We start from the raw sequence: 22,773 nt of genomic DNA, 5'->3' as shown, positions 1-22,773 counted from the left end.
TGCTGTTTTGTTGTTGTTGTTCTTGGCTAGTGACATTAATTACCAGTGCAAACTCTGTATCTGAAACTGTCTACATGAAACAAAATGAGTTAATTGCCCCCATCTCCCTCACACCCCTCACCTCCATATCTTCCCTATTAAGTTTGTAGAGATTTCAAGCTGTCAGTTCTGGAACTGGACTAGTGTAGCTCTAAATCAGATGTGGGCAACCTGCAGCCCTTGACCTAATGTCAGAAGTCCTCTAGAACTGATTAGATTTCTAGAAAAACTAGTAGCCTAATGGACTGACGGGACAGAAGGAAAGAAAAGGAGTCTGAAAAAGGGAGGGAGGGAGGACATAAACATTTACTAAGGCGTGTAATATTTTAATGCTAAAAAGGAGGAAGATAAGATTGACACAGTAGAATACACACAAAATTGGTGAAAGTACTGAAGGTTTGCATTTGTTTTGAAGTGCTAGGGACAGAGGGAGTTGCCAAATAATGTACAAAGACAAGCTTATCAGTTGGTTGAATTTTAGGATCATATATAGCACAGCTAGATTTCAGCATTCTGGTGGACAGGTTTGAAGGAGGAGCCCATCAGATTCTATACAAGCTGAACCGTAAATAAATGGTGCAGCAGGAGATTTTCAATTGATAATTAAATAACTTTATTATATATATTCTCGCTGTCTGTCTGTCTGTCTGTCTGTCTGTCTGTCTGTCTCTCTCTCTCTCTCTCTCTCTCTCTCACACACACACACACACACACTGTGTTTGTGTGAGTGTATGATTTTAATCCTAACAACAGACTCCTAAGTCCTATTAGTATCAATAGGATTTATGTTCAGGATGATTTTTATTGTATTAAATATAGACATCCTATAAGTCATTGTTTTTAAATAGTTGACAGTCTCTTGGCAAATTCAAGGTTAACAAATTGTACATAAGGCAGGCAGGATGTGAGTAAAGAGGAAACAGCTATAGTTATCTGTCTCTATCACACTCTTGTATTGGCTGCTTTAAAAGTATGCTGCATCAGGATAGTTATATTTAGCAGATTTGTTTAGACCCCCCTCTCTCCTGGTATGTGTCTGTATTTCAAGCTAATCCAAAACCCGGTCAGTATATCCTTTAGTTGTTTTTCTGTCTCTTGTGGTCACTGTGACATCTACTCCAGTAAAAGGACACATTATGGCATGTTTAGCCAAATGGATCAGTTCATATTTCAGCACTTTGAAGGCAGCTGGGAAATGTTGGAAAAGTCTTGGAGACAGCAGTGGGTAGCAGTTCGTTATAATATGAGAATTTCACAGCAGCAGGCTAAGCAGCATTTAGTACTATGAGACAGTGACCAAAAAGAGAAAGAAAGAAATTAGTTTATTAAATACTTCTGTTGAGACTGATATATCTTTAAGATATATCTCAAAGTCAGGGAGAGAGCCCATAGCGTGCCAGTCATATTGTGATGATAGCCAAAAAGGAGGGTAGTGGTATTAATCAATAAAACATATGTGATATCGTTGTCAGAAATGAATTTCATAGGCCCTGATTTTAGAGGGTTGCTTGTACCTGGCAGTCAGTAAGCTACTGGGGTAGAGCAAAGGACAGCTACAAGTAGCGCTGTGGCTAATTATGCAACTGGAACCAAGCTGAAAGGACCTTCAGTTGTTGATGTACACAGAAAAGCAAGTTCAAAGCTGCACAAGGCATAGAAACATAGAATGTGAAATGCATGAATCATAGGAAGCTAGACATAATAAAACAAGAAATGGAATGTATAAACATTATAATAAAGCACTTGGGGTGACTGGGGTGGACAGGAATGGGACATTTTGAGCCGGATAAATTCACAGTGTTTTACTCAGGAAATGAAAAACTAAGAAGAAAGGGGCATTAACAATGAGAAGAGTTATAGCAAAAGCAGTCAAAGGATACAGTTGGCCCTCCTTATCCACGGATTTAAGTATCCACGGCTTGAAAATATCCCCCCAAATATATAAATTCCAGTAAGCAAACCTAGATTTTGCCGTTTTATATAAAAGGCACCATTTTACTGTGCCATTGTATGTACAGTAGTCCCTCGGGTTACAAAATTAATTCGTTCCGCCGCTCCGTTCGTAACCCGAGTAATTTCGCAACCCGAAAAGGTTTTCCGTTAGTGCTGGAAAGCCGCTAGCCGCGCTTTGCGGTTTGAATTTCGCGCCGAAAAAAAATTCGTAACCCGAAAAAAATATCGTAACCCGGAACAGTTTTTTCCAATGTAACTTTTTCGTATCCCGGAAATTTCGTAACGCGATCAATTCGTATCCCGGGGTACCACTAATGGGACTTGAGCATCCATAGATTTTTTTTTTGTCCCTGAGGGATTCTGGAACCAAACCCAGCGGATACCAAGGGCCCACTGTATAATGTAAATTCTGATCAAATAATATAAATAAGAAAACCCATCAATATAGCTGTAATCCAAGTTTATGCTCCTACTACAGAGGCAGAAGAAAAAGAAGTTGAAAGATTCTATGCTGGAGTCATGGGCTGAGGTCCAGCAGGAAGACCACCAGATCATTGCTACTCCCCTGGCAAGAAAACTCATTGTGGGTTGAGGGATGCAGGGAGGCTGCCCAGATCATCCTCCTCCCCCTATGCCACTGCCACTGACAAACATCATCATGGCCTGGAATGGGCAATGATGAGGATGGACCCGAGGGGAGGATGATTGGGGAGGCAAGGAAGCAAGGAGAGCAAGACTGAAAGAGTAAAGAGCGGACTCATGGGAGGTCTGTATTGAGAGGGAAGTTACAAGTTCCTCGATGACAAGTTTCCCAATGATGTCCTGGCAAACAAACTAGTAAAATGTGGGCTAGACAATGTGGATTTGTAATTGCTTGAGCGACCAAACCCATAGATTGCTCACCAGTGGCATCCTTCAGAGAAGTGACTAGCAAGTTCCCAAGGGTTCTGTCCTGGATCCAGTGCTAGTCAACATGTTTATCAGTGACTTGGATGATAAAATAGAGCGCATGTTTAAGAAATTTGCAGATAACACCAAATTAGGAGGGTAGCCAATACCCAAGAGGAGAAGATCAGAATTCAAAATGATCTTAACAGATTAGAAAGCTGGGCCAAAACTAATAAAATGAATTTCTACAGACAGAAATGTAAGGTACTACACTTGGGTAGTAAAAATGAAATGCACAGATACAGGATGGATGGCACTTGGCTTGACACCAGTGCAAGCGAAAGGGATCTGGGAGACTACAAGCTGAACAGGAGTCAGCAGTGTGATGCAGCAGCTAGAAAAGCCACTGTGATTCTAGGCTCCATCAATAGGAGTTTAGTATCTAGAGCAAGGGAAATAATAGTGCCACTCTATTTTAGACCTCACCTTGAATACTGTGTCCAGTTTTAGCCACCACAATTCAAGAACGATGTTGACAAGCTAAAGCATGCCCAGAGGAGAATGACCAAAATGGTGAAAGGTCTGGAAATCCTGCACTATGAGGAGAGATGTAGGGAGCAGGATATGTTTAGCAGGGGAAGAGAAGGTTAAGAGGTGATACGATAGCCATGTTTAAATATTTGAAAGATTGTCGTAGGGAAGAAAGAGCTGCTCCAGAGACTAGAACACAAAGCAATTGATTCAAACTATACAAAAGAGATTCCACCTAAACATTAAGAAGAATTTCCTGATGGTAAAAACTGTTCAACAATGGAATATACTGCCTCAGCAAATTTAAAACTTTACAGAATAGAAATGTATGTATTTATTTAAAAAAAGAAAGGGGCATAAATTTCTTAAAACAGGGCAACCTGGATGTGTTGTGTGGTGATAGGGATGTGGAAAATATGCAGCAAGGGAAACTTTTTATAGGAATAGGATAAAATTCAGGGTTTATTTGGGAGAACTGGATGTCATCTTAAAAATTGTAATTTTTAATTGTTGTTTAATACCATAAATGGCATTGTTTAATGTCAGAGTTAGTTACTGCAGCTTTCTCTGCATCTTGTAGAATAGCTGATGTTACGAGTACAACAAACAGGCTTTGTCATTTTCCTTTCTTCCTAGAATAGAGGTGAGGAATCTTTAGCACCAAGATATTGTTACATCTATGGTTTTTTGTGGGTTTTTCGAGCTATGTGGCCATGTTCTAAAAGAGTTTCTTTCTGACGTTTCGCCAGCATCTATGGCTGACATCTTCAGAGAATGCTTGCCTGGAAAGGAGTTGGGTATATATATTATGTGACCTGGAAAGGCAGGAGTGATTTGCATGTGTATTGTTCTGTTGCTAATGGCAGGCCTCAGGGTGGCAGGGTCTAAAAAAGAGTTGAAAAAGAGCCATGAAAGCCTTCGACTTCATATTGTTGGACTGTAGCTGCCATCATCCCAAAACATTGGCTATGCTGGCCAAGGCAGATGAGAAATGTTGTCCAACATCATTGCAATGGCCAGTTTTCCTAACCCTGTCCTTTAGTGTTAAGGATACATACATTATTTTCTTATCCTACAGGTTATTACTCCATGTAGGAAGCTCATCTTGTGTGCTGATAACAGAAAAGAAATGGAAGACTGGATTGCAGCACTGAAGACTGTACAAAATCGTGAACATTTTGAGGTAATAGGTATAGATATAGATTGATTCCTTATCCTAAAACGTAGTGCCGCCCTCAACATATATATTATGTAGTGTTTGTACATGTTTCAGCAGTTATGACCAAAAATTGGAAAAGTTACTTGTTTGGACTGTAACTTTCATGATCCTTAGTCAGCATTATCAGTGGCTAGGCTGGCAAGGAATTGTGGCAGTTCTGTTCAAAAATTAATGTTTCCAAGCTCTGGTTATTATTCAATATTTTATGAGGTTGGTGGGCATGAAAACATTCATATTAGCTGTCTAAATAATGATTGTTCTATAGTACAGAAGCCATTGATGTTGTCATTGAGAGTCATCCAAGACTGGAAAGCAAGAGTTACACTTCCTTATAAATGAATAATACAGTACAATGCAATGTACAAATGGTCAAATAGTGTTCAATAAAAGCAGGATATGGAGTTAGTATTCCAGAAGTAGTATTTTTATTATGGAAGTCACTTTTTATATTGTTGTATAGGCATAAAACTATCATCATTTGTCTCAGCAAGCTATTTCATTACAGATAATTAGTCAGAATACAAATACTGTACACACATGTATACCCTTTTTCTGAGAGTCGGTGTGCTGTAGTGGTTTGAGTGTTGGAGTACAACTCCAGAGTCCAGGGTTCAAATCCCTACTAGCCTCTGGTAACCACCTAGGTGACCTTGGGCAAGTCAGATTCTCTCAGCTTCAGGGGAAGCCAAAGACAAACCTCCTCTGAACAAATCCTGCCAACAAAACACTCTGATATGTTCACCTTAGGGTCTCCATAAGTCAGAAATGACTTGAAGACACAGCAACAATACCAATATGCTTTTCTCAGGGCAGTAACAAAAAAGTAAAGGAAGAAGTAAAACACACACAAAAAATCACTCAAGACAGCCTTACATAAATTTACAGTTAAAAGTCAGCAATACATAATTAGATGATATATATGTCTTTTTAAATTAAATTGAATTGATTGGTATGCCTTTAGCAGAGCTTTTAGTTTTTATTTTATTTATTTTTTTGTTTTGTTTTGTTTTTTGTACAGCTCTATGTATATTTGAGGGTGCTAAATAAATAAATCTTATAGAGTAGACCTGTGGTAGGAATAGAAGAATTCATGACAGAAGTGCCACTTCTTAAACTTAGTTGGCCCTTTCTTTCTTATCTCTCCCAACTTTTTGTTGGCATTGTTTTTCCTTTTATTTCCTCACACATTTTATTCAGTGTAAATGAAAATAATAGTACCCAACTGTGTTCTCCTCATCCAGGTTCAATGGCAGTGACTGGAAGGTGGGCTTTCACTCTTGCGATATCAAAATCCTCTCATTTATCCCCTGGCACACATCCTGAATGTCTCCCCTTTGTTCTTATTGTTAGTGAAGAACTGCTACTAGTAGAGCACTCACAGCAACCAAAAAGGAAGGGGAAGTGTGTTGGATCTTACGGCCGCTGGGACCCTATTTTAGGGACCATAGGAGTAGAGTTAGCCAAATTTAGGCCAGATTGAAAACAATTCAACAGTAATGTTCTATTTAAAAATATTTGGTTGGTATTTAATTCACATTATAGTTACAAAACTATTCATTGTCTTCATATTCTGTAGGTTTGAGTTTACCATTTCACCTGAAGATATACTTTTCAATTGATTGTTCATTCCCCCTAGAGTTTCTTCTACAGCATGACATTCCCGTTCCTCTTTTCTTCTGTGGATAGTATTTCTACAAAGCATTTAGATATAAATAGTGCCTTATAAAATACATTCTGTATTTATTTTAATGTCTCATAGGAAGATTATCTTAGGTTTTCTGTCATTAATTCATTTTCAGTCAACTCAGTACAGTATGGACCATTTCTCAGGGATGCATAACTGGTACGCTTGTTCACACGCTCGACCAACGTACTGCAATGTGTGTCGGGAGGCATTATCTGGGGTCACATCTCATGGACTTTCCTGTGAAGGTAAAAATGTCTTTCACTCCCAAAATATATTTATTGGTAACCATTCATTATTTTCCATTGTCAAACCTTAATATCTGGCAAGTGAAGTAGGCTGTTTACAAAACTAGCAAGTTTACAAATACAGTATAAATTGGGGAAAGTTATATCAAAATGAGGGCAACTGGAATACAGAGTTAATTTGTTTGGATCTAATTCTATATCTATTTTGCTTTTTCTGCAGGTAATAATAATAATAATAATATTGTTATATTATTCTAGAATGTTTTTACTAATACCTAGTTCTTTAAAATAAGCAATAGCTTAAGAATGTCTTTCTAATGTGTCATTATAAAAACGTTGAAAATTATCAGCTTCATTTCCTTCCACCCTTTTCAGTGTGTAAATTTAAAGCCCACAAGAGATGTGCTGTCCGGGCAACTAATAACTGCAAATGGACAACACTAGCTTCTATTGGAAAGGATATCATTGAAGATGAAGATGGGGTATGTATGATAACATTTTTTATGTAAGAAAGGCTAGCAACAATGTAAAAGGCAAGTTGCATATCCATGCTCTGCTAAGGTTCTCTGGAGACTTCCAAGAATAAACATCTGCGATGCTCTTTATTTCAAATAGGATGTTGAATACATTAAACTAAAAACCTTAAAAGAGTAAACTGCTTCACAAAATCAGTGTGGATGGAAATACCCAAAGCCCAAATAAGATACTATATTGGTGGATATACTGCTTACTGTGTGGCCAATAGTCTGGGGTGATCTAGAGATGGAGGTACTAATAGACCAAAAAGTAAAGGAGAAAATTAATTATAGTGATTTTAATTATTCTGTTCAGGCTGTCATCATTATTATTATTATTATTATTATTATATTTGTATCTTGCTGTTTTCCCAGAACTGGGATTCAGTGGCTTCACAACATTAAAAAACAGTACAGTTAAAAACATAGGGGAAAGTACATTAAAAAAGGAATTAAATTATTACAATATTAAAACAGGTAGTTATTAAAAGAATAAAACACATTTTAAAAAGATAAAATATAAACTGTATCAATTTTTTTAACATGGTACAACATCCCAGTCTGTCCTTATAACAATTCCTTAAAAGCCTATGTGAACAAGTAGATCGTAACCTGACAACGCAAGGCCATCAAGGTGGGAGCCATTCTGATCTCCCTGGGCAGGGAGTTCCAGAGTCTAGGGGCAGCCACTGAAAAGGCCCTCTTTTGCGTCCCCACCAACCTTGCTTGTGATGGTGTTGCAACAGAGAGAAGTGTCTCTCCAGAAAATCTCAGAGTCCAGGCCAGTTCATATAAGGAAATACAGTCTGCCAAATAGTGTGGATCTGAGCCATGTAGGGCCTTATCGGTAATACCCAGCACCTTGAATTGTGTCCGGAAACAAACCGGCAGCCAATGAAGCTGTTCAGCAGGGACATTGTATGGTCTCTGTAATCTGCCCCTGTTAGCAGCCTGGCAGCAGCTCTTTCAACCAGCTGAATTTTCCGAACACTTTTCAAAGGCAACCCCCATGTATGATTGATTGATTGATTGTTGTATTTACACCCCGCCCTTCAGCCCTAAAGGCTATCAGAGCGGCTTCCAATTATTATTTTTAACTAGACGGTTCCCTGCCCTCAGGCTTACAATCTAAAAAGACACAACACAAAAGAAGAAGGGAATGGTAGTGGGGAAGGGGATCAGGTCCAGCAATTCTTCTCTCCCTCTGAGGCCTGGACCAAGGCAGATGGACTAGAGGGAGGGCTATTCTTCTTAAGGATAGGCCCGATGGTGTTGGGCCTGTCTTTTCACTCCCTCCAGAGTCAGATGCCATGGAGGGAGGGCTATTCTTCTTAAGAATATAGAGTCTGTTACAGTAGTACAAATGGGATGTACCCAAGCCATGTACAACCATGGCCAGATCCGACATCACAAGGAACGGGCACAGCTGGTGCACAAGTTTTAAATGTGCGAGAGCACTCCTGGTCACAGCAGAGACCTGGGTTTCCAGGTTCAACGCTGAGTCCAAGAGTCCCCCCCCAAACTGTAAACCTGTGTCTTCAAGGGGAGTGTGACCCTATCTAACACAGGCTGGATCCCTATTCCCTGATCTGTCTTCCGACTGACCAGGAGCACCTCTTGTCTGGATTAAGTTTCAACTTGTTTGCCCTCATCCAGTCCATTACACAAATGATTATGCTTTAGAATAGATAAGCAGAGAGAAGAGGATAGGATGTGACTTTGGCTTTATGCTGTAGTATTTAGGATCTAATAAGATTTGAAATTGGATCTCTGAGGAAAAAGTGATGCTACTGCAATAAATCGGGCATGTATGCTAATGGAAAGTTGCCACAAAAGTCCATCATTGTAATTTTAAAAGAGAAGTTTCCAAAAATTTAGGGGATTAATTAAGAAGTAATTGAAGCCAGGAGTTGGGGAGAGGGGTGTAATCTTGACAGGATGCTTGCAAGTTATTTTAAATATTAGTTTTAAAACTTCCAGATGTCCTGAAGAGATTTGAATAGGAGCTCAGAAAATGTATACTAGAAATTGAAACAAATTAAGAAGAAAGGTATAAAAACCCAAATGCCAAAATGAGGAAAGTGAAACCGATCACAAATTCTGCAAAATCAAATATAAGAGAAATAAAGAGTTGGGAAGAAAAAATAATTTGAGAAAATGGTTAAATGTTTGGTAATGCTTGGTAAGGTAGAAGGCTTCAGGAAAAGAAAGAGACTGCAATTCATATGGATAGACTCAGTCAAGGAAGCCAGAGCCTTGAGTCTGCAAAAGGTTATCTAATCTAATCGTCTTGGCTTCTAGGGAAATTTCAGGACCTATTTGTTTGCCTTTTTGACCTCAGCACTCTTCTCCAGCACCACATCTCAAATGAGCTTATTTTCTTTCTATCTGCTTTCTTCACTGTCCAACTCTCACATCTGTACATGGTAATGGGGAGGACAGTGGTTTGGACAATCCTAATTTTAGTCTTCGGTTGTATTGTTGACCTACTAATAAAAACAGAAACCTTGTTGTTACTGAAATTGGTTTAGTTGTCAGATGATTGGAAAACAGCCTACATAATGTCTTCTTCTGGAGGGATCAAGTTAGTTGCCCAGGGAATGACACTCATGCTAGACAAATATCTATACCAGCCAGTTAGGAGCACAAGAGTCCTGCTGTACCAACCAAATGTATATATTGTCCAGCATTCTTTTTTTTCCATAGTGGCTGGATTCCATTTTTCCAGAAAGCTTACCAGTAAGACATGGAGGCAGCAGTTCTCCCCATCTGGCATGCATTGTAGCATCTTAGCAATAAAACAGGCAATATGTTAATTAGTCAAGATGTCTTTGCTAATTAACATCGGTTCTCATTAATAAAAATAATAGTTTTTATTTTTATCCCGCTTTTTGTCAAGCAATCAAAGCAGCGTACAACAGACTAAAATATATCCATATATACATAGTACCCCCCTTAAAACAAGATTAAACAGTATAAAACTAAAACTAACATTTTAAAATCCAAACAATAACCATGGGCAGAGTTTGATAAATGGGGAAGTCTTTTTTGTGGCCGAGTATTTTATTCCGGGAAGGCCTGCCAGAAAAGATCTGTCTTAATAGCTTTTTTGAAGCTCTCTAGATTGGTAATTTGACGGATCTCGTCTGGCAGGCCATTCCATAAGTTGGGAGCGGCTGCAGAAAATGTCCTCTGGGAGGTCGCTGTCAATCTGGTCTTTAAGGGCTGTAGTAAATTCCTCCCAGAAGACTCAAGTATACGGGGCGGATTATATGGAAGGAGGTGATCCCTTAGATAGGTTGGACCCAAGTCATGTAGGGCTTTAAAGCTGATAACCAACACCTTGTACTGTGCCCGGAAACTAATAGACAGCCAGTGGAGTGACTTCAACCTGGCTGCCATATTCTGTACCAATTGGAGTTTCCAGTCTAGACACAAGGGTAGCCCCATGTAGAGTGCGTTGCAAAAATCACGTTTTGAGGTTACCAGTGCATGTACTACAGTTTTGAGGTCACCCCTCAAAAGGGCACAGTTGGCATATCAGCTGAAGCTGATAACAGGCGCTCTTGACCATCACATTCACCTGATTCCTCATCTGAAGCGATGGGTCAAGAAGCACCCCCAGACTGCGAACACAGTCCTTTCAGGAGAGCATGAACCCCTCTAGGACTGGAGGTTGCAACCCAAAACCTGGCTAATGGCTCTTGGTAGAGTGCTATAAAAAAGAGACTTCTTCTTTGTTTTTTTGTAGATTTCTATGCCACACCAGTGGCTTGAAGGAAACCTACCAGTGAGTGCAAAATGCACAGTGTGTGATAAAACCTGTGGCAGTGTCCTGCGCTTGCAAGACTGGCGCTGTCTCTGGTGCAAAGCTATGGTAAGTTGAGCAGTTCTATGGTTGTGTGTGTGTGTGTGTGTTTATTCGGCTGTGCTACTTAAGAAAAGTAAGAAATCTTTTAGCCTACTTTTACCAAATACCATTCCTCTGATTAGTGTTAAAAAGTGAAATCTGCACAGCTATTCACTGGTTCTGTTGTGAGAAGATGTGTCCTAAGTGGCAACCTAATGATTAATGTTCCCTCAGCCGCAGAAGGATTAATAAAAAGTATTATATAAATAGAATACCAGATGACTTGCTTATTGGTCTTTTGCCACAAAATAAAGGTCACATCTGAAAACAATTGTAAATTATATATTGGACAGTTCAGATGCAGAATCTTAATCTTAAATATAGGTTCTCTTTTATCTTGGATTTTTTTTTAATAGGCTCCCTAGTCAGGTACAGTATTGAATTATTTTGGGTGCAGCACAGATTGCTAAGTGCAAATGTTAAAGATAATTAATATCTTTTTGTATTATGTACATAAGAGTGTATGGCACATGATGCCTTAATGTGTTCTCTGTACTTCTGTACTTTGCCAACTCTACATTTACCATGATTTACTTAGGCATTTGGCTCTCCCCAGACCAGGTATCACTCCTGAACAGATGTTACGAACTATATGCACATAATTTATAAGAATTAGAGATCATAACAAGAATTATACAGTTTATTTGTAATATAAAATAAAATTTAGCACACAGTTTAAAAGACAGAAAATTAGATCTAATAGCACAAGCCCTAAGGATTTTTAAAATTAGGAAAGCTCTTGATTTTGTTTTCTCTTTTCAAGTCTTTTTACAGGATTTTATTGTCCAAAAGGTCTATGCCCTTTAAAACATCTGAATTTAAAACTTTTGTTTTTGAAATTACCGTGGTTAATAGTATTCCCTTGTATTATACAAGGGATGATTTGAGAATGTACATTTGAGTATGTGCTTTCTATAATGTATATTATGTTGTTGTGTGCCTTCAAGTCATTCTCAACTTATGGCAACCCTAAGGCCAAACTCTCATGGGGTTTACTTGGCAAGATTGGTTCAGAGAAGGTTTGCCATTGTTTTCTCTGAGGCTGAGACCATGTGGCTTGCCCAACGCTCCCTTGCTTAAACAGCTCCACTTTGATGTCTACTGTTCAGTTTCCAGGCACAATTCGAAGTGTTGGTTTTTGCCTGCCTATAAAGCCCTATACAGCTTAGGTCCAGACCATATCTCCCCATACAACTCTGCCAGGATCTTACAATCTTGAGAGGCAGGCTTTCTCTCATCCCATCACCCTCCGAGGCTTCAATGGTGGGGACATGAGATAGAGCCTTTTGGGCGGCTGCTCCTAGTCTTTGGAATTCCCTACCAAGTGAATTTCAGTTTGCCCCCTCTCTGTTGTTTTTGTACCAGCAGGCAAACTTCTTGTTTAAATAAGCATTCAGCTTTGGCTGACCAGGGTGGAGTGATGCGTAATTGTGCTGGTTTAATATATATTGTATATTTTAGGTTTTAATTGTTTTAAATGATAATGTTTTTAAAATAGTATTTTAATTGAAGATACTATTTAATACATTTTAAAACTTCTGTACTTACTACTGCTTTAACTGCTTTGCTTAAATTTATCCTGTAAGCCACTTTGAATCCCTTTTGGTAGAAAAGTGGGATATAAAATAAAGAAACATAATTCAGATCAATCTTCAAATCCCAGTTAGTTGGACCTTGCCTTTCTCGATTGTCATGTGTCTTCTTAGCCAGCATTATGTGATGATTTGGCTGAGGATGTTGTTAGTCCTAGTTATCTCTTGGTGGTATCTACGTGGTTTGATCTGTACTATGGCTTTGCATTTATGTCTTTTATCAGGTCCACCAATAGGTGTTTATAACTGTACCCAATACATTTAGTTGAATTACATTTTATCTTATCACAATCTGTCAGCTTTCTGATTTAGCAAGTGCCTTCAGGTTGATTGTAGGGCTTCTGCCTCAAACCTTTGAAATGTTGCAGAATAAGCTCTAGCTACCTTAGTTTTTAATGCCAGCATTAAATATGAAACAGTTTGTGGCACCTCTTTAACATTATCATCATTATCTATCCTACTAGCTTCTTAATCGTAAAGTAAATATTTTCTGTTGTTTCTTATAAAAATTTACACCTGGAAATCGTTCACAAATATTTCCACCAATAACAGTGTGGGAAATATGTGACAATTTACATGTGTAGTTGAAGAGTGTTATTTAAACAAGCAAAAAGAGAAGCCCAAAATATCTAGATAAATCAAATTGTGTGTAATTTTATTTGTTTATAGTTGTGTGTGACTATGTAAGGAAAGAATATCGTGATCTCCAAAATCTTTTTAAAACACCTTGGGCCCTTGTTTTCCTATCAATATCATTTTAAGTAATGCTCTCATTATTTAACCTTACCCACTCTTGTTTATTCCTTCATGTTTGTATTTGTTTCCAATTAACAAATCCATCCTTTACCAGTTCTTGCTTGATTTAATAATTCAGTCTAGTAAGGCTCATAACAAGTGAACTGATTACTGTATATCTTTAGTTGACTTACATAAAGAGTCAGGACTGATGTAACCATTTTTATCTGCATTGAAAACCCAGATTTGTAAATGCCTTCTAACCACTCATGATTGGTGTAAGACACAGTTTTGTATTATGTCTGAAATAGCAAATTTTGATTTAATCTTCAGTTCCAAAGCATTGTTTCATGTTTCAGTTTGGAGATCCAGGATGTAAGGCAGTTTCCTATCTCAGATATAACACAAAATTCCAATTTGTAAATCATAGCTGAAGTACCAAGGTCAGCAAGGCAAGGGCAACGTGAGAGTGTGCAGACCTCCACTTATACCCAGTTTAATTAAGCATAGTTAGTTAAACCAAGATTTGTTTAAATAAATCAGTCTAATTTGTAAAAATAGCCTAAGGTTTCTAAGACTGAAGTTTCTAAGTCCATACATACAGTATACCCCAAGGTATATATTCTTTAAATGATTTTGTGAACCTAGTTTGTTCCCAGGTTTTTTTCCAGGTTTTTACAAATCTCTTATTTGTTCAAATAGCTGAATGGAAGCAAAACAATTCTGTACTAATGAAAATGAGGTTAGAAAACTTTAGATGGTATAATTTTGTTGTTCCAGGTACATACCTCATGTAGAGACTTGTTACCAACCAAATGCCCTCTAGGCCTTTGCAAGGTATCTGTCATCCCTCCTACAGCTCTCAACAGCATTGATTCAGATGGTAAGTATCAACCAATGTTTCTGAGTGTTGCCTTCACAATTTGCCCTTTTTGATTGGCAGTCAAGGCACAACACAGCAGACTACCATTTTGATAAGACAAGTGGCATGAACTTGACAGCTCCCTCCCTCGTCTTGTTCCTCATCATTTTTAAAACAGGCAGCAAGACTAGGCTACAGATTTGTAGAAATCAAATAGATAACCAGAAGGATACAATTTAAATTATTATACTTATTGTTATCTAGATAATATTGTGATAGAATCATCGAGTGGGAAGAGACCGCAAGGGCCATCCAGTCCAACCCCCTGCCATGCAGGAAATCTCAATCAAAGCATCCCCAACAGATGGCCATCCAGCCTCTGTTTAAAGACCTCCAAGGAAGGAGACTCCACTACACTCTGAGGAAGTGTGTTCCACAATATTTAATAATATGAGGCCATTTAATAATATGGGGTGTGACAATCTACTGATGATTGAATTTGTAGATCTAAAAAAACCAACTATATTTTAACATAAATAGTTCATATTGATAATATATTTAAAAGACCGTGTGTTTAGCATAGTATGTTGCCTGAATATTAGCTGAAGCATATTGGCCATCCTGTGGTAGTACAGTATAATTTAACGATTCTCTGCTTTTGCTTTTTCCACTTAGGTTTCTGGAAAGCCACATGTCCCCCTTCATGTACAAGCCCTTTGCTGGTCTTTGTCAACTCAAAAAGTGGAGACAACCAGGGTGTAAAATTCCTACGAAGGTTCAAACAGCTGCTGAATCCTGCACAGGTGTTTGATCTCATGAATGGTGGTCCTCACCTTGGGTAAGAGATGTTATTTTCCTGAATGGTGCCTGCAGAAAATAAAAAAAACAAAAACAAATCCATTCTTTTTCTAGCACTATCCAGTTCCTCCCCTGTTGGTGGACAAACAAAATCACCACATTTTTGAGGTCTTTTTTTAAAAAAAAACTTTATTGAGTGTATCTGAGTAATAGTGTTGCCAGTGTCCACTGGATTCACAGACAAAGATTGTATATGTGAGCTAAGGTATACATCTCTGAACTGTGTTAGATATTCCATGTGAATGATATGAAGATGAACCCCCAGTGAAGTGAATGCTACACTCAGAGTACTCAGGAGAAATAAGTAACTAGGGACAGATAATGAAAAATTATGGATCACTCTTAAAAGAAATGTTATTGTCCTCATATGTAACCTGTACTCAGGACAAGAGGCTATCGTTAGGACAGAATACAGAGAAATGGAACGGTTTCCAGTTGGCAAGGGAATCAAGCAAAGCTGCATCCTATCACTATATGTGTTCAACATGTTTGTCGAAAATGCCATATGTAAAGCAGGATTAGACTCAGAGGAAGGAGGCGTGAAAATTGGAGGAAGAAAATCAGAGAAGAAAGTGCAAAGGCAGGTTAACAGTTGAATATTAAAGAAAACAAAAATAATGACCACAGATGATTTACATAACTTTAAAGCAGATTAATTAAGACATTGAAATAGGTCAAGATTGTCTATACCTTGGCACAGTCAATAATCAGAATGGAGACTGCAGTAAAGAAATCAAAAGAAGACCAGGACTTGGATGGGCAGGTATGAAAGGACTAGACAAGATCCTGAAGTGTAAAGAGTTATCATTGAATGCTAAAATTAGGATTGTCCATGCCATTGTATTTCCTATTTCTATTGTATGTTTGTGAAAGCTGGACAGTGAAAAAAGTTAATTAGAAGAAAATCAACTCACTTGAAACTTGGTGCTGGTGAAGTGTTCTGCAGTCACTGTGGACTGCTAAAAAGACCAATAAATGGATCCTAGAGCAAATCAAGCCCGAACCCTATCTAAAAGCCAAGATGACTAAACTGAGATTGGTATACACCAGCCATATCATGAGAAGAACGTAGAAGGCATCAGGAAAAGAGGAAGATCATCTTCCAGATGTTTAGACTCAATCAAGAACACCACAGCCCAGAGTCTAGAAGACCTGAGCAGGATTGTTGATGATAGAGTGGTGGAGGACTCTCATTCATAGGGTTGCCATAAGTTGAAACTGACAGCAGTTAACATCAACAAGAAATGGCAGATGAATGTTTGATAACAACAGGGGGCAGATTACTGGCAGGGGAATTGCAATTGCATATTGCCTACCTCTTATGTAAGATTTAAGAAGGAGCCATGTACTTTGTCATATTTTGCGTATGGTTAAGACATGTTAGTGTTTTAATGTCTAACGTTTTTGATAGGTTTTTTGTTTGTTTGTTTGTTTTGGGCTATGTGGCCATGTTCTAGAAGAGTTTATTACTGACGTTTCGTTAGCATCTGTGGCTGGCATCTTCAGAGAATGCTGGCATGGAAGAGATATGTTTTTAATCTTTATCAATTGTTTAATTATTTTTAAACATTATATTTATACTTTAAAAGAATACAGAACATTAAAAAGTATACAATTAATGTTTATCAGGAGAAAGGCGGGACACTGTTGATGATGATGATTTATCAGTTTAGCTCAGTACTCTGTGCTTTCTAGGGACTCAGGAGAAGATCTTTCACATCACCTGCTACGATAACTGGAAATGCTAAAAATTAAAGTTTGGTTCTTCTGCCAACAAAGAAGTGCTTCACTATTACATAGTGATATCATATATATGCATTGGTTGTACCTGTTCTTGTATGCTGCAGTGATACTCAACCATCTCTTAGAAAGCTCCACAAAATCTCTTGTTCATTTGTTAAATTACATTGTTGTGCGTAGGTCTGGAAAGATAACATCTCTTTTTAAAAAATGCTTCAGTATCAAAAATCTTGAGCCTGCGGCCCAAAACATACTGCAGAAACAATCTAGTTCAATACTGCTTTAACTGCTCTGGCTCAGTGCTAGGGAATCCTGGAAATTGTAGTACAGTGCACCCTGGTTTTACGTGGGGATCCGTTCCAGACCCCCCCCCCCGCATAAAACAAAAAGTGCATATGCTCGAGCCCCATTACAAGTAATGGGGCTCATGCTTGTGGCAGTTTATGGCAGTGGCGCCAGAAGAATACGCTGAAAGCAGCATATAATGCGCGTATGACGCGGGCGCACTGTATATTGTGGCACCAGAGCTCTAACAGAAAAGACATAGGCGGGTTACAAACCGCCACTTGGGACATCCTCAGAACGTCCCAGTTTAAAAAAGGGGTATCTCTTCCAGATGCCCCTCTTCCTGTTACGGACTCTGTCTGTAACAAACAGCGGCGCCCGTTCCACACGGCCGCCGCCATCTTGACATAACGGAGGCTGTGTGTCCGCACAGCGCACAGCACTAATGACGTTGTGAGTGCAACATTGGCGCCTCACGGCATCATGAGCGCGCCGCCAGAAAAAGCTCCATTTTGGAGCTTCTTTTTTGCTCCATAAGGGAGCTGCGCGGTTTGGCTGCAGCGGCTCCCTTGCGGAGCAAACAGCAGCACTGGGAGACCGCCGCAAAGCGGCGGTTTGTAACATGTGTCACAAAACTACAGTTCACAGAATTCCCTATCATTGAGCCAGGGCAGTTAAAGCAGTCTCAAACTGGATTATTTCTGCAGTGTCTTTTGGACCTGTGAGACATCAGTTGCTAATTGGTACTTTTTGTGCTTTGTCACATAAAAAGTGGTCATTTTTAGGGATCACATAAACAGAAAAATTCAAGAAAATTGTAGCTTGTTGTTGAAAAGCCAGTGTGCTCATCCATTCTGGATAGTTATCTTTGCTTACAGAAAAAGCAACTAACCGTACCATGGATAAGTGTTTTGTAAGTCATGATTTGCAGGCCCAGTAGGAGGCTGGCTCTTCTTTTCCCCAGTGAGCCAGATAATTAAGTCTGGGTTTGTTGTGTAGTTAATTACTTGGTTTTTGGGGAGTTTAGCAAACTAAAGAACTGCATAATAAATCAGTGATAGACTGCAGTAGGATAGTGGTCACTAACACACTGCTTATCGTCAACAAACAATAGATTTAAAACCTTCATGCTTTAATTGTGTGTTTAATAGTAATTTTTTCCCCTGTGCAGTTTACGTTTATTCCAGAAATTCGACACCTTCCGAATTCTGGTTTGTGGTGGGGATGGAAGCGTTGGATGGGTACTCTCTGAAATTGACAGCCTCAGTCTACATAAACAGGTATCTTCCTATTTCCATATTTTTCTTCATATGGAATTGATAAAAAACAATGAAAGGCAGATAAGATTCATATGAAAGATAGTTTTGCTCAGAATAATAAAATAAAAATATGTGTCTGAAAGTATCTTAAAGTTTAAATGACAAGCCTGGATTTCTCAGGTTGGTATTTCTCATTGACAATGAACTGGCACTTGTCATTTATCCTGAGTGTTTGCCTGGGGAGTGAGTGTCTGTCTATGAAAGAAGTGAACTGATTTAATCCTTAATCCTTATGGTACCTCAAGAATTATAGGACCAGGACAAACCGCCCCAAAAGGGTGGCCTGCCGGCAGTCTATTTCCCTCCGGAGAGAAGCCACAGCCACCAAATCGCGCGGCTTCCCTCTGGAGTAAAAAATACCCCGGTATTTCCGGGTTCTTTTTATGGCGCCGGAGTGACGTTATGAGTACGCCACTGGCGCACTCGCGATGTAAGTGATGCACGGTGCTGTGCAGATGCTATGCGGTGCTTACATCACAATAATGGCATCCGTGTACATGGGATGCCGCCATTAGTGAGCTGCCACTCCCTACTAGGGTTAGGAACCGTGCGGTTGGTCCTCTAACCCTAGTATTGTCACCGCCACGCCACAAAGTGCCCGTCTGTATCAGACCATAGTTAAGGGAAGTGGCATAGATCCATCTATCCAAGAATTGTACAATGCGCCTGCACCATACACAGGCTCATTATACGCGGCTTCCTGCTTTCGCAGAAGCCGCACGACAATAAAAACAATGGTGTGTGTGCCTGTGTGGGCATGTCACACCACCACCTTGTCCACGCGCCCCATTTTTTCCTATGGGGCGCGAGCATATGTGGATTTTCCCTTATGTGGGGGGGGGGGTCCAGAACGGATCCCCCGCGTAAGGAGAGGGCCCAGTGTATGTACCTTACCAAACTACACATCCCATGACAAAGTGGTGTGAACCTGATATAAAGGTGTCATGCAAATGCATTCTGTGTTTGGGTGTTCACAACCACAGTGTTTACCATAGCACTTCCTCCCATACAGATCTGTTTATGAATTTTCTAGTCTTCTATTTGTTGCTTTGCCTAAGGCTGCTTTTTAAGTGTATGACCAATTGAAGTTCAACAGTGCTATTTTATATAGCTGGCTGTTCATTTATCATTGTTCACTCTAGAGAACCTCCCACTTTACCAGAAAAGTCTCCCACCATTCTTTCTTGAGTAGTAGTTAGATGGCAAAAATTTATGTAAATAAGTATGTATAAACAATGTAGAGTAATCTCCACGCAGGCAGACTTGCAGTGATTCCTGGGTTTCTGTTTGTTTGGATAAATTATACGTAAATCTTGAAATAGCTATTTTCTTCAAATGAATTTGTTCTTCAAAATGCTAATGGTGCCACTTAGTGATACACTAAAAAACTGAACTTTGACCAGTAGTTAACACCAGACAGCTAGCGTATATGCAATGGCTCTCTGTAATTCAAACAAGAGGCTAGCATACTTTGAAAGCACTTTTAATCGTCTTGAAAGTTATTTTAAAAGTACTAAAAACAAGAGCAGAGCCAAAATGCAGAGGGGATTGTATTTCACTTATCACTTATAAGTGATTGTATGTGTGAGAGAAAGTTTGAGAGAATAACAAATTCTTAAATAAGGATGAGGGAAAAAGGGCATGCAGAATATGCATTCTCTGTGGAATTTCCAGTTAATAAAGGAGAAATGGGAACTGTTACCTTGAAAAGCAGAAAGCCATGGTGAATGGGGTCTCATTCTTTTAACGTTACTTTATTACATTGATTTTCCTACGACTTTCTCTTATTGACAAAATTGGAATCTAGGTGGATTTGGACAAGAAATTCCTTTTGACTGTTCCTTGCTTTTTATTTTCCCTTTCCTATGCATAGTGCCAGTTGGGAGTATTGCCTCTGGGCACAGGCAATGACCTTGCCCGGGTGCTAGGCTGGGGATCTGCTTGTGATGATGACACCCAGCTCCCACAGATATTGGAAAAGCTGGAAAGAGCCAGTACCAAAATGCTTGACAGGTAAGTGCTATTTCATGATGAACCTGAAGGTATGCTTACATCTTCAGAAAAAAGCAGCCTCTAGGGAAGGTTTATTTTTGTTATGAATGGTAAAATATTTAGATCCCACCTTATATTTCTGTGTTTGGGTGTTCAAACACAGAATATTAATAATAATAATAATAATAAATTTCCCGCCTCCTCTCAAGGCAGGGTACAACATGTTAAAATGCAAAACACAGTTAAAAACACATAAAATACAAAACACTGTTAAAATACATTATAAAATCATTTAAATTATGTATGTCAGTAATATCAACATAAACAGATTAAAATCAAGCAATACAAATAATTTAAATAAACTGAAAACATGCTAGACAGCTTGACAGGTTAAAAACAACCTAAGGATATTTAAAAGATTTAAAACCACTTAAACATTTTGGAGTAAATCAATTGGGGTTCAAGGGCTTTAGTCAATTGCCATGTTTTTACTTGTCACCTCAATCAAGTTAGCATTGGCACTAATCAGGCTTCCAAGGGGAGTGCATTCCACAGTCAGGGTGCCATATATGAGAAGACCCTCTCTAACATCCTCATACATTGTATTAACCTCATTGGTGTGACACAACAGGAGGACCCCTCCTGGAGAACGTAACCTTCAGGATTATAGAGATAGGACACGTTCAAGTATCAAGGTTCTTATCTTAAATAGAACATCCCTTCATTTAAACTGTAGTTCTTGTGGAGGCAGGAAGGTGTTCCTTCTCCCTCGTAAAATACACCTAGAAGGCCCTGAGTTATAGGGATGATGCCTGCCTCTCATTCTTTCTAGTACATAATGCACTGTATATAGTTTTACAGGTGCAGTAGCAAAGCTTGTCTGCAGAGTGGAGTTTCAGTGATGTTGCAAGTGTAGGGAAAGTGTAGTATGCAAATTGCGTGCACCCCTCCCAAGCCCCCTCCCAGTCTCACTCTAACTTTTTTAAATCATGTGAAGTTTTAAAGATTTTTACCAGAACAACCATACAGATAGCACCCCCCAAAAAAAATCCAAAAACATTTCCATACAAACCCCACAAACTCCCAGTGCTTTCATTTTCACCACAGTCCTTTTCAAAATGGTGCCTGGAATTTTGATGATCTGTCGGGGAGTAATTGACCCACTCTTCCAGACTGCCCTGGCTCTGTGCTAGGGAATCCTGGCAACTGTAATTTATTGTGGCACCAGAACACTCTGACAGAGAACACTAAATATATCACAGAACTACAATTCCCAGCATTCCCTAGCATTGATCCAGAGCAGTTAAAGTGGTCTCAAACTGGATTATTTGCAGTGTGTTTTGGACCTCTGAAAAACTTTTTGTTCTGTATTATTTAACAGGGTTGTAGTCCATATAGTCATAGCAATATTGAATTCAGAATTTCTGATTCATAGAAAAATATGCTGGAGGACAATATTATTCAACTTTCTTCCCAATAATTTAAGAGTGTTTTTATTTGGTGTGAGTTTGTAGAAATGAGATGTGTCTGTTAATACATATTTATATATGTTTATACTGGATACACAATTAATATTTTGTTCATGAACCAAAATATCAGTTAGCATTGTGTCCCATTTTCATTTTAATGACATATAGAGATGGAGGTATTAAAAGGCTGCTTCTTCCAGAATCTCATTGCAATCATTTAGGATCTACTGAGAGCATGTCTTATCTCTTTTTTGTAAGTCTTGTATATAGTGTCTTTTTAGAAGCTGTACTTTACATTGAATGGTGTGATACCTCTTGTTCCATAGGTGGAGCATTATGGTATACGAAACAAAACTTCCTCGCCAAGCATCTGCTTCTACAGTCACTGAAGATTTCACTGAAGATTCTGAGGTAAAGAGTTTAAAAAGTGTAGGAGACAGGAAGGGTTCAGAATCACAAAAGGTAGATGGCAGCAAATAAAAACGGACTAGTGATAAGTGGACTAAACTATAGAAGAATGAGAGTTCTAGAGAAGGGATGGGCAACTATATAGGGGGTGGGAACAATTTTTCCACTCTGTGTCCATCTTGTGGAATGCACCAACACGTTTTCTTGTGCCCAAGGTGATACTTCCAGATACCATTTTGGTTTATTTTAAAGCAGTGGTCCCCAAATTGTGCCCTTTAAGGGCTTTTGGACTTCAGCTCCCAGAATCCCAGACTATTGGCCAACATGGTTGAGGATTCTGGGAGCTGAAGTCCAAAATCTCTTAAAGGGCACAGTTTGGGGACCACTGTTTTAAAGAATTATTTTGTATTGGAGGGCTTTCTAGGGTCAAAGGAAAGAAGCAACTGTAGTTTGGGCACATTTTGAGTAGTTTTGTAGAAAAAAGAAAAAGAAACCCTGAAAGTCAGCCTCGTTTTTAGAAAATAGC

The 22,773-nt window shown here is 38.9% G+C and overlaps 1 protein-coding gene across 3 annotated transcripts in view; it reads left to right on the top strand.

Annotated features, from left to right (window-relative positions):
* DGKD (diacylglycerol kinase delta) overlaps positions 1-22,773 on the top strand; it is an 83,888-nt gene that overhangs the window by 34,056 nt on the left and 27,059 nt on the right. For all 3 annotated transcript variants that reach the window (XM_042458174.1, XM_042458175.1, XM_042458176.1), the window contains 9 exons: positions 4,490-4,594; positions 6,430-6,562; positions 6,938-7,044; positions 10,829-10,954; positions 14,095-14,197; positions 14,852-15,014; positions 18,231-18,339; positions 20,252-20,391; positions 22,166-22,250. In XM_042458174.1, the coding sequence (XP_042314108.1) occupies positions 4,490-4,594; positions 6,430-6,562; positions 6,938-7,044; positions 10,829-10,954; positions 14,095-14,197; positions 14,852-15,014; positions 18,231-18,339; positions 20,252-20,391; positions 22,166-22,250 (1,071 nt within the window). The remainder of the gene's footprint in view (positions 1-4,489; positions 4,595-6,429; positions 6,563-6,937; positions 7,045-10,828; positions 10,955-14,094; positions 14,198-14,851; positions 15,015-18,230; positions 18,340-20,251; positions 20,392-22,165; positions 22,251-22,773) is intronic.

The sequence above is a fragment of the Sceloporus undulatus genome, chromosome 3, assembly GCF_019175285.1.
Source record: "Sceloporus undulatus isolate JIND9_A2432 ecotype Alabama chromosome 3, SceUnd_v1.1, whole genome shotgun sequence".
Lineage (NCBI taxonomy): Eukaryota > Metazoa > Chordata > Lepidosauria > Squamata > Phrynosomatidae > Sceloporus > Sceloporus undulatus.
The sequence above is the reverse complement of the archived record's forward strand: the minus strand, read 5'-3'. Positions and strand labels throughout refer to the sequence as shown.